General features: G+C 39.1%; 1 protein-coding gene across 1 annotated transcript in view; it reads right to left on the bottom strand.

Moving 5' to 3' along the window:
- sema6bb (sema domain, transmembrane domain (TM), and cytoplasmic domain, (semaphorin) 6Bb) overlaps positions 1 to 13,001 on the bottom strand; it is a 182,650-nt gene that overhangs the window by 39,698 nt on the left and 129,951 nt on the right. The window contains exons 11-14 of the mRNA XM_084722985.1: positions 11,388 to 11,519; positions 10,614 to 10,763; positions 8,063 to 8,242; positions 3,549 to 3,689 (exon numbers count right to left, since the gene is read on the bottom strand). Of these exons, the coding sequence (XP_084579111.1) occupies positions 3,549 to 3,689; positions 8,063 to 8,242; positions 10,614 to 10,763; positions 11,388 to 11,519 (603 nt within the window). The remainder of the gene's footprint in view (positions 1 to 3,548; positions 3,690 to 8,062; positions 8,243 to 10,613; positions 10,764 to 11,387; positions 11,520 to 13,001) is intronic.

The following is a 13,001-nucleotide window of genomic DNA, read 5'->3' as shown; positions in this document are numbered from 1 at the left end:
GGAAGTTAGTTCTTGACTTTGGAAACAGCAATTGGATAAATGGTCAGCCTATGAGAGGACGGTGATGCAGTTTAAAGCTTTGGAAAAAGCTAATAAGTGGAATTGTGGAAGTGGAATAATGGATTTAAGTTTTTTGTTTGTTTGTTTGTTTGTTTGTTTGTTTGTTTGTTTGTTTGTTTTTGCCTGGAACAATTTCTAGGAGATTGGATAGCTGTCTGTCCAGCAGCAACCTTTTACTGACCAGAACTCATGAAAATTTTAATTGCAGCAATGTTTCACTGTATTTAAGTATTTAAAATATTTCAAAATAGCAAAAACTGAATACAACAATAAATACTATGCACATAATATCCCTGTACATTTATACCTGGATATAGATAAAAAAAAAAAAAACCCACACACATATACAAAAATGTGTTTGAGTTTAATACTAAGTTCATTTTCATTCATTTCCAACTTCTTAAGACTTGAAACCAGCTTGATAATGTTATTCATCACAGCGAATATTTTGTCATACTGTCTACTTCTTTGTCAAAGTTACAACAGTGTTCAAGGTGGAAATGAGAGCAGAGACAGATTTAAAAAAACAAAAACAAACGCTTTCTCGTTAGTAGATTAAAGTAGTTCTGGGAATTTAAGGTGAAAATTAATTCTTAACTTTGGAAAGAGAAGTTGGACAAAAAAATGGTCAACTTAGGAGCTTCAAAGGATGGAGATACACTTAAAAGCTCTGGAAATAGCTAATATGTGAAAGCAGGTTTTTCTTGGAACTAGTTTGAGAAAATTGACACATTGTGGGATTTGAGAGCTATCTGCCCAGCAGCACCCTTTTATATGCAAAACTCACCAAATTTTCATTGCAGCAACAGTTTCACAAAGTCCACGTTGCTTGTAGTTTGTCTCCACGGTTTGATTTTCAGAAGACACAGTTCAGGAATGAGATACATTTGAACTCCCTCTCTTAAATACTTGATGTCAGAATGTCCTTGACTGCAGCAACAATGAGTGTTTTTGAAATGAAACGCCCTCAACTACAACTACCCCGCTACACAATGATAATGTAATTCTGAAAAGAAAACAAAAACAAAATGCCAATGAGATGTTCACTTTGAAAGAACAGCAATCTCAAAACAAACTCAAGTGTCTGTAAGTGATTTTTTTTTTTGAACAACACCAGTGTCATGAATAGAAATGACTGTGTACCTGAAATCCACGGAAACAACTAAAAAAAACAGTGGTTTATTTTGAAAATTGGTTGGCAGGGGCATCAAGTAACCTAAAAGGGACTAATGTTGTTGAGCGATTCTATGTAAAGCCTCCGATATGGACCTTAAATGATGTACTGTGGTTTTGCTTGGTGGTTAACTGCACAACATGACTTTTTAATGAGAGTCTGAGCAGCGGGTTAAATGAGGTTAAAAGGTCAATCTACGACTGTATGCATTGGAAATCAGATGCTTTACTGTAAAATTATGAATTATTAAACATCTATTTGAAGAAAAAAAGCCATCCATGTAGATTGAAACTCTTCACGGGTTAAAAATCCGACCTGAAGCTGCCGAGGCGCATCTAAGAAACCCCGAACGTACTCGCACACAGAACATTAACTCTCTCATCTAAACACATAAACTCACACACACTAAACACACCTCAGAAAGCATGTGAGCTTTTCTTAATGTGCTCTGGATTACACGCTTGCATGACTCACCTGGTTCAGTGAACACACTGCACGCTTGACGAGCTGGTGTGTGTACCTGGTGTGTTAGTGTGTCAGCAGAGCCTAACGGGCCACAGCCACAGGCGTCAAGACTCGGTAAGTGTGCCAGCGAGCGACGGCGAGTCTTATTATTATGGTGCTTGTGTGGGTGTTTGCAGGTGAAATATCATTACTTTGAATATATGCATTTTTATGTTTAATTATGTAGGATTAGTGGACTCGGGGTACTCGCTGTCTTCAGAAATGCCCTGCTGCACATTCAGATTAAGTTAAACACATTCACAGTGGTGAGCTGCCAGAAATAACAAAATGAGCGACTTCACTGGAGCGTCTGATAATCTTACTACTGGACAAAGCAGTGAAAATCTTTATTTAAAAAATATAGATTTTTAGTTGCTTAAATAAAAAAATATCACATCAACACTTTAACTACTAATTATACCTTACATTATTACTCGTTTTAGTTAATGGGCCACATGCAGCCCAATTCAATCTCAAGTGGGCCGTACCAGTAAAACCATTTCATCACAAATCATCAATAGTCATGTCAATTTTATTTATATAGTGCCAAAACACAGAAGGCGCTACCTCAGGGCACTTTTCATACAGAGCAGGTCTGGACTGTGCTACTGTACTTTTTATAACAGGGGTCTTCAACAGGAGGTCCATAACCCCTAGGTGGTCTTCCGAGTTACTGCAGGAGGTCCTCCGAATTATTGTTTCTGTTGGTGTTGTTTCAAAAGTTAAAGTATGTCTGAATATAAAAATCCAAAACGTTTAATTTCTGCAACATTTACAAAAGCCTCCTCATGGATCCTCGTGCAGTCATGTGAGCTAACTAACTAATTCCCTGAGTGGCACCTATCTATAGTGGCAAACTAGTCAGCTACGTATTTTTAGAGCATATTAGCTAATTATCTGTATTATTATATTATTAATAAATGTACTGACACCCTTGTGTGCTGACTTAATCGCTAAAGGTAAGCACAAACAAGAGAAGGTCTGAAAGACATTGAAGACCCCTGACTTATAATAAACAAGAAGGTGTGTGTGTGTGTGTGTGTGTGTGTGTGTGTTTGTGTGTGTGTGTAACAGACTCACAGACAGAAACCTCACACAGTTATTTTGTACTGATGCTGCTAAATGACTATATTTCGCACAATGTTCAATATCTTTAAATATGTACACAATAAGTATTTATTTTTTCAGAGGACTGTTTTCTGGTCCAGAATTAATGACTGCTCTGCAACGTTTTAGACTGCAAAAACAACCAGTGGGCCACACTGGACCCTTTGACAGGCAAAACTATTATACAGTTTTATTACATGCTTACTATTCTTATTAGCTTCATTATCATTTATAATTATCATTTATTTAACATATTATGTATTATACTGCCAGTAAACATTACTATTATTATTATCAGTTGACATAATGGGACATAAAGTTAAAATTGCAGGCTTAGGCAATAATATAGCCTTATTTTTAATGGCAATGTACTACACTAACAGCTTTTTATTAGATTTTCTTCCAATTTACTGGTGCATTTTATTGCATTTTGACTCATTTCTGTATTATACTGCAGTTGCCAGATTATCGCTTTGCTCAAGGACACAGAGACAGTTGTTATTAAGTTGTACTATGGTTATTATTGCAGGAAAATTCAGGTCAGCTACAGAGCAGCGACTCAGGACCTGGCAGGGCTTCACAGTGTCTGGCTCAAGGACACTTGTGAAGGCCAGATGGTTCTTGAACGGTCACCTAACTCCTTGTTATGCTGCCTTGCTGTCCTTTTATGTTCCTGTATGGGCGATATTTGGTGCAGACTCACTTCATGCATCTGGAGTAGAGTTGGCACCGTGCCACTGGCACTCTGACCACGCAGGAGGGGAAGGCGAGGAGCAGAGTGTGGCTCGCCCGGTCCAGAGTCAGAGACAACAGCTGCCTGGCCTGCGGAGAGTCTTCAGCACACCTGCAACACACACACACAAATTCACAAACAGGCACACACACAATGCAGAAATGCATTAGGCAATTTCAATTACCAGACCAAGGCTGCACATTAAACCTCTGACCTCACTCTGAGTATTACAGCAGGAAACAAACATTCGTCATGACTCAATGTGGAACACAACCAAATATAAACAGATCTATAAATAAAAGCCATAATAAAAATGAAAGCAACAAGAGGCCAATCTGTGTAGCCAGATGTTACAGTGTCAATACAAATATGCACCGTGCTGATTGTTGGGGTTCGAGAGGTCAGCTGGTCATCAAAAAAACAGCAGCCAGGAGCCGAATCGCTTCTAATTGGCACTTACAGCTGCAGTAGGCAGCGCTGACCTGCCTCGGTGCAGCGGATTTATACCTTTTTATGCACATGTGCGCTCATGCATCAGTTGTATCTGGATGGTTTATGGTAATAACATTGCGGCGGACCCACAGTCATTAAGAAGAATCTATCATTCTGCTAAGGCCAGGCTCCGAGTCATTCTTCACAGCCAATATCAAGGAAGGCAGGGAAAAGGAGCAGGGGAGATGTAGGGAAAACAGTGAAAAATAAGATTAAACAAGTAACAAAGGCAGGAAAAAGAAAACTCATTAAAAGAAAACATGACAGACGGAAAAAAAAAAAAAGATCACACAATGGGAGAAATCAGGAGAAAATACAAGCTCTGTCAGGCTTGCATCTCTTCCAGATCATTTTGTGATTCATTGTGGCAGCCAGTCAAAATTAAATGTATTTAAAATATAGATTTTAAATATAGATTTTAAGTATCTTTAAGTATAAAATGTAAGTATTTTCTATTTTCTATTTTGAGGGAAAAAAATAAGATGCCATTTGTAACAAAAAGCCTTAAAAGCTTGGATTTCTGCATTTGAAATACTTAAATTATTCATTCAAAGGAGCAATATGTAATGTACTGCAAACCAAATCGTGAGTTGGTGCCAGAGACCTGCTGAAGCGCTGTTGTTAGAGAAGCTAGTATTTCAACTTAGCATGTTTCCTTAATCTGTGATGATGACATACCCTGGTCATTTTATCATTTATTCCGCTGAATATATTGCAGATTTCTCCTTGAATATGTCCTTTTATTCTCAAATAAGACACATTTTTATCCCATGGTTTAAACTTTAGCAAAAATCCTTTCACTATGTAAAGGAAGGCTTAGGATTCGGGTGTACTGTGTAGTGAAGTGGACTCTTCTCTGTAATTTCTTTATAGCACAAAGTGGCTTTTTTGGTTTCATGAGCCACTGAACAGTATTCATAGAAATGAACAGAGCCCATTAGCCCTCCAAGGCTGCATCTAGTTCTCTTTATACATCCATGATGTAGGAGGGTTAATTTCAGACCCGTATTGAGGCTACTAAATGGCAAAAATGTAATAAAATCAGTTTCAATAGAAAGTATGTTTGTATTTTCAAATTACAAATTACTTTTCCTTTAATTAAAAACATTTTCATACCAATGCTTTGTATTTAAATACAATTGAGGAGCAAGTATTTGTAATTTCTAACATTGGAATTTGATACTTTTTGATGTACATGGCAAGAAATCGAGTACCGTCCTAATGTGCTTCGTGCAACTAATGGTGCCCATATAGAGGTGTATTACATGAGGCAAAAAAAACTTCAATATCTACTTTTCATTTTGTAATAATTTCCACAGATTTGTCTATTCATTTGCTTTTGTTAAATTGTAAAGAGACTTCATGGACACCCTGTATTTGTGCTCATTTCTGCAACCAACCAATCACAAACCAGTGACATTTATCTGTGCTGATTTCTTAACAGATGACTGTGTTAGCGGCCCCCTCCTCTGTGTACCCTGGGGTTTATTACATGGTACAAGATATCTCTTTGTCTGTGTATGTAAGGTGAAGGGAGGGGGGGGTCCTGGCCTGGAGCATTAAAGGAAAAAAAACCTGATGTGGCTCTGTGTGTTCTCTGTCTCCTGATTAGCCGGGTGCCTGCTGCGATAGCTGGACTGTCACTGACCTCCTGGTGGGCTCACCATGCACACCAAATTATCCCTCACACACACTGGCTCCGGTCCACGCCAGCTCATCCATCACACAGTCCCCTAATTTCACTTGCCATCTCTATCCCTCATTTTATCAAGTCCAAAGCAGAACAAATAAGCCGAGACACAAATTGGTGTGCATAATTTGGAGGGGTTGGGACGGGAAGGAAGTTTATTACTAAAAATAAGAGGTGAAACAGGACAAGTAGATTGGACTCTGCAGGGAGAAAGTCTGTTTCCACCCAGTTGGCTCAAGAAATAATCCTGTGTTTCCCGTTTATTGCAGGAAAAATTGTATATATATCAGGCAGCGCAATTACCACGTCAGAAAGCCAGTGTTTAGAAACATGTACTTTCTTTTTAAAATGCCTCTAATTAGCCTTGGTGAAAGATAATCACCAGCCAAATCTGCCTGCATCTGTGTGACAATCTTCTCCCTCCTGCCCCTCCACCCTGCAGCCATCCACCATGTGGAACGCTGCATCTCGACAAAGAACAAAAGCAAATATGAAGATTGAAAAGGCATTGTACCCTGTGTTCATTACGTAGTGATGGGGTAGTGATGGGCATCCAACGAAACCTCAAAGCTGCCTTCCTCATGCAAAATGCTAATTAGAAGACGAAAAGAAGCACAATCCATTCCAAGCTTTTGTCCAGATCCAGATATTAAATATAATTTAGCTTCAGACTGAAGATAAGGGGTCATTTTTTCTGACTGTATGTCATTTTAGTCAAGATTAGGGATAATGTGATTTTATCATCATTTCATTATATTTGGATCTTTTTCCACTAATGCTGTCCTACCGTACGCGTCAACCTCATTAGAAGATGCTCAGTTTTGCAGATAATGAATATTAGCCTCTAATCCTATTCTTCTCTGTTTGTATTCACTGCATGGGTTGGTGAAGTCTCGGCTCCTGCACAATTATGTGTATCTCTCAAAGAAAAGGTGAGGTTTTCTGCATAATTCAGGACACGCCATGTTTCGAGGACATGTCATGCTTTTCTTTTTTTCCTCCTGATTCTTTTTCTAGGCGTATCTCACCACCAGCTCCCATCGCTGTATATACATCAACCCCAGATGTCATTTAACCCTTTCCTTACCCCCCCCCCCGCTGTATGTCTTGAGCTATTTAACATCAAGCTTTTACTGTACAGGTTTGCACCATAAAGGAATAATTCTGATATTTTGTGAAGGATTTTAGATGAGAGGATTGACAACACTTTCATGTTTGTACACTAAATATACAGAATGTGCTCATCAATGTTATTATAGTTAACTAAAATTAAACTAAAAACTAAAACTAGGTGTGAAAAAACATTTTAAGCAACAATATACAGGAAATGTCAAATGTGGTCAATTTTGTCAACATTACAAGCATGTGGAGAGATGGTGCATGTGAACTGAGGCAGGGGTGTCTATATAACTGTGAATCAGTCGATAATTAATCAATAGTTTAGAAATTGCAGCAATTGCACCTCTTTTGATATTGTTTTGTCTGGCAGACCTATTTGTTGAACAAGAAAAGTTAAACTTTAATTTAAAATAAGAAACACGATGAGGAAAAATATAAATGAGAAGAAAAAGGGGGAAAAGGTTTTGCTCCATATGAATTAGTAATGATGCTTGATCAATAATTGATTAATTGATCATTAGCGTTTTCATCAGTTTAGGAAAACACACAAAATTTGCAGCCCTAATTGTAATACCTATTTTGAGCTTCTTAGATCTTGCCCCTGATACATACACCTTATCATCATTATTATTATTATTATTAGCATTATTTTATCATTAGTATTTTTTTAAACACTGAAACTAATAATACTAATCAAAATCTTTACTATTTAAAACAGTAAAAACTAAAATGAACAAACCTACTCTGAAACTGAAACTAAACTTAATTGATAACAACAACAACAAAAATAAATAAATAAATGAATAAAAATAAATAAATATCTAAGATACCTATTATAAATACAGAACTATAATAACACCGGTGCTAATGCCAGCAGCCGGTTAACTTAGCTTAACATAAAGACTGAAAAAAGGGAGAAACAGCGAGCCTGGCTCTGTCTAAAGGTAAAAAAAACAAAACAAAAACAAAAACTGCACCTCTAAAGCTTGCTAATTAACACATCATGCAAAGAGGGATTTTTTTTTTTACCTTTGGACAGAAAACTAACTACTTACAGACAAACCTAGAGACATGAGAGTGGTATCAATCTTCTCATCTATCTCTCAGCGCTGACAAAAATGTTGAACTATTCCTTTAACAATTCAAACTACACATCCATTTGATTCGTGTTGGCTTTTCTTACTTATCAGGGTTGAATCCCTCCAGTTCTTCCAGGAAGATGTTGCTGTTGGTGACAGTGTTGTCTTGGTTGGGCATGATGAGGAACTTGAGGATGGTCCCTCTGCTCGAGCCGAGGAACAGAACGGTCCGGTTCCTGTGAGGCCCGGCTTCCGTATCCACCACGATCTTATTCAGCTGGTACCTGAGCGGCAGGAGAGACGGAGCACGGCATTAATGCCACAAAGCTGCGCGGCTCTTTCGGGACTTCTGTGAAAGCTAAAAGCTCCTGGAGACAAGTTTATGATTTAAGTGCATTACGTCTGATTGGTTTAGGTGTAAAATGTGTACTCCTGCGAATTTAAATCATAATATGCCATTTTCTCTTGAGTCACTTCAAAATGAAATGAATTCCACCGAGAAGAGACTGCTCATCAAATTTGCATAATAAACTAATTACCCCAGACGTTCAGTCATTAATAATATCAGTCAAGTAAATGGGCTCGTCTTGGAACAATAGCAGAGTGTTGCTCAACTACACACAGTCCTGAATAGAAGCCATGTTGTCCTGGATGTTTAATATTCCACATACATCCGGTCCCTATAATCCTCTGCTGGCTGGGCGGCCATGGGACTCCATACAGTAGATAGTGGAGAGAGAGAGAGAGGCATGCATGCATTTATGTGAGATCTGATGTGCTACAGCTGCTCGCCTGCTACCACACGCCTTAACACCCGGCCTGGAGAACTTCAACAGAAGGAGTCCAAAGCCCAAACAGACACACACCATGAGAACATATGTCCACAAGCCTTCATCCTACACTGTAAAACATCATACACTAATGACACACTGATAACATGAGTGAGATCTTCTGGTGTCTGAAATTTTGTGATATGAAATGATGAGTGGAAAATAAATGAAATTAAATTAAGTTTCTAAAAAAAAAACACAGCATGTTGGCAGACTTTCCAACATGCACGGCTTGGCAGAACCTTTTTAAAATGTAAATTATTAAGCTATAGGCATATATCAGGATTTTTACATTTACAAATTGAGAGAGGTACAACACAGGACAGTTTTAGCCCAATTTCCTGCATACATCCCACAAATTATGCTGTTTACCTGGTTGTCTCTCTGTATCATCTGCTCACCGGCAGACCAGCCCCCCCGCCCAACCCCATATGGAACTGAATATTTGATTTAGTCTTTTTGATGCATATTTTTTTCACAGTTGGGTTTGTGTTCTGTGTTTATGTTTAAATTATTTAGAAAGTGGCGTTGGTTACCTTTAATTACCTAATTTATTGTACGAAGCTGGGGTAAACATGTCCCCTCCGTCCACCCCGGGAACTGCTACAGCAGCTACAGCAGAAGTTCAGTCAGGAAGACTGTTCTTTTAGAAGTTTGGACCTGCCGTTTATTTCTCTGTCCATCTTTCCTTTCTCTCCTCTCACGCATGCTAATTTCCTCGCTGTCTTTGTCTGGGGCCTTTCCTAGGTCCTGACCCAGTTACCGGTATAATCTTTGTCAACTTTCTGCTTTTATGTTTGCAAGCAAGTTAGCAAAACACTAGCTAACTAGCTAGCTGATGATCAATGTAGATTAACTGGTTAGTTTGGTAGCTTTTTGCTAACATTAGCTATTAGATGTAACTAGTTAGCCAACAGTTGATGTATATTTGCTGGCTAGTTAGCTAGCATTTAATAAAATTAGCTTATGATGTGACAAGGCTATATGGTGCTTTTACAGGGCTTCCAGCAGCATCTTTCAAGTATCTTCAAAATTTGGAGAAGAAGAAGAAAGTGGACTGAGGTTTAGCCAGGTACCAAGGTTGCTCAACTGTTATTGAAGAAAAGAGTGAAAAGCAGCAGGACTTAGGGAGGGTCAATGGTGATATAATCATTATGTTCCATCGGCTGGTTACTTCTATCCAATAGAACAGCGACAGATCTTCATCGTTAGCTATCTTCTTACAGCTGTCTTTTTAAATGTGTTTCTCTCTCCGCCTTTAATTGTTCACGGTTCTGGTTGCCTCTGATTGATCAGCTTTATCATTTCCCAGTAGAGTCATCAGCCACCAACAGTGTCTGGACTGCAGGAAGGTATCTATCTTGTGTCTGCTCAGGGCAGACACCCCTCGATTACAGAATCTCCCTGTAGAGTCTAAGCGCTAAAGACTTTCTGTCGTGACTAATTATCACATATCATCTGTATAATAAATAATTATCTTTACTTCATTCATTTGTCTCTCCTGATTGAAAAGTTAATTTGTTTTGTGAAATATGTCTTGAGGGAAACATAATTGCTGCCTGGATAATGTTCAATGGTAACACTTCTTTGAGTGTAGGAAGTGTAAAATTTGTATTACCAAATGGAAGTCCCATGGAGTTGATCACGGTGGATGGTTAGGTTTAGGCAACAAAAGCACTGGTCAAAGTTAGGATAAGATCATGGTTTCGGTTAAAGGTTAACAAAGTCAACACACCCTGTCTTGTGACTGCAACTGCTCTGGACTTTCTCAATATTTGACCAAGACAGGGTTTGTCTTTGACTGCCTGTCTGAGTTCAGTCTCACCTGACCATGGTTCTGACTATCCAGGGTCTTTGTCCGAGTGATGGGACAGCTTCATCCATCAGAGGGTGGGTCTTGACGAAGTTGAGCATCTCATCAGGGAATGAGTTTGAGGAGTTAAACCTGGAACCTTGAACAGCACATCCACCAGGTCTGCAGAGAGCAAGTTTCAGTACATGTTTAGCAGACAGTAAAGAAGCAAAGTGAATAACTCTTCTCTGACTACTTAAGGCATCAGTAAAAATGTAGTTATATAATTAAGCAGTCTAGACTGTCTGAGAGTGTCGCATTCAGACACATATCCCCTCTTTTCTACAAGTGATTGATTTGATTCAGTCAAAAGACCCTCAGATGTGAAGTATTTGGAAAGTGATGGATAGACATGCCTTTAAACTTGTAGAGAACAAGTTGTATCCTAGTGAAAAATGAACTTGCCACATATACGTGACTTTGAGTTTCCTGAACAAAGTTTTTCTAGACTCCAATACCATGGACAGCCTTTGCCTGCATTCTCAATTACATATGATCTGTTTTGTTTCTCCTTATGACTAAAACTGTGTATGAGTTTGACAATAAATGTATTAATGCTTGTATGGTGGGTCTTTCCTTTTTTATGAAATCAAACTCTAGCCATGAACTTCAATCTGCAAAGCACCCCACTGTACAACAGTATCACTGCTAAACTGAATACAGGTTGTTCGTAATTCTGTTTTCTTCTTACAGTTCTCAGAAAACAGCCTGAAAACAGGTGCACAAATTGATTACAGCCATCTGCACCTTGGCTTCGGGATGACTTCATCTGGAACTGGCGTCCAAATAGACTCAGGTGATTTCTGCTCCTTGAACCTCCCATCAAACACCCCGGCCAGCTGCTCCATGTCGAAGGCACACACCGCCGAGCCTGGGATGCTATAGAAACAGAGACAGAGGTAGACTGAGACTGAGACCATCAATTGAAAAAACACTGATAGGAAGTGACTGTCAATCCTGTCAAGTGGGCTTTACTTTTGAAAGTGAGAGTAAGTGACGGAAAAAGAAAAGATAAGGTAGATAATACTTACACTGAAAAAGACTGCGAAATGTGAAAAGGGAAGGAAGTTAAAATATACAGACTCAATTGTGAGAATGAGAAAAGGACAGGCACCCAGAGAAGATGACAAATTGGATTTGGGCTGTTCATATTTTGACATTCAATGCTTGAACACAAAGGAAATTGTTAGTGAGTCGGAAAGAAAGACGGGATGAGATAGACGCTGTCAACTCCTTGGGCGAAGAATAGATATGCAGCGGATGCAACAGCTAGATTAGACCCATGAAAAGATCTTGGCTGGAATTCCTGGAATATAAAACCAAATAGGAAATGACTCACTGAATATTGTGTCTTTCTAAAAGAAGGGGGGAGAGTGTCATAAACCCAACAACACATTCCAGTAAAAATCCCGGTGCACCGCGGAGGCTGTTTAACTACTCGTGAACCCGGCAACAGGGATCAGAACATCTGCTCTGTCAAGTGTCCACAGCCCACACACACACACACACACACACACACACACACACACACACACACACACACACAAATACACACAGGCACAACTAACTAATAGAGACACAAAGCTCCTCACTGAGCCTCATATTGTGCTTCTGTCTTTTGGCAAAAGAAAGTACTACACTCTTAGATATAAGGGTTCCAAAAAGGTTCTTCCTGAAGGGCTGAGGGCTCATCAAAAGTTCTATGAGCCATAATATAAAATGGTTCTCTGTAAAGCTCCCTGGGTGGGTTCTAGATAAAACCCTTGAAATATTAAAAGGTTTTCTATAGATCCCTCTGAGTGTGCTGTAGATAAAACAACTAGAATATACTAAAAGGGATCCCTTAGAAGATAAAAGGGTTCTCAGGAGAACCCATTGGGTGGGCTCCTGTTAGCACCCTTAGAAAGTTGAAAGGTTCTGGATAGAACCCTTACGCAGGCCTTTTCCACCAACATGGAATTATTTTAAGAATCTCAATTTGAACCATTCAGAGCACCAAAAATGAACTGGGTCGGTACCTTAAAAGTACCACAACTGGAACCCTGAAAAAAACCAAAATGAGTGTGTCATATTCTACAGGTCATTTTGCAACGCCCCCTGTTGATGACATCCTTAATTTCAATGGTTCCACTCAAACTGGCAGAAACTTCCAAGATTCTTGAATAGAATTCGTTCAAGAACCAGAACTTATTTGGAGATAGAGGGCCCTGAGAGGGTTCTAAGTAGAACCAGTACACCATGGGGTTTTCTGTAGAACCTCTCCTAGGAGGTTCCGGGTGAAACGTTTCACAGATGGTTCTAGGTATAACCCTTTATGTTGGTTTCTAGGTAGCACTTTCTGGAAGGGCTCCTAGTGGACCC

This window comes from Lutjanus erythropterus, chromosome 7 (assembly GCF_056507025.1).
Source record: "Lutjanus erythropterus isolate fLutEry1 chromosome 7, fLutEry1.hap2, whole genome shotgun sequence".
NCBI classification, from domain to species: Eukaryota; Metazoa; Chordata; class Actinopteri; order Lutjaniformes; family Lutjanidae; genus Lutjanus; species Lutjanus erythropterus.
The sequence above is the reverse complement of the archived record's forward strand: the minus strand, read 5'-3'. Positions and strand labels throughout refer to the sequence as shown.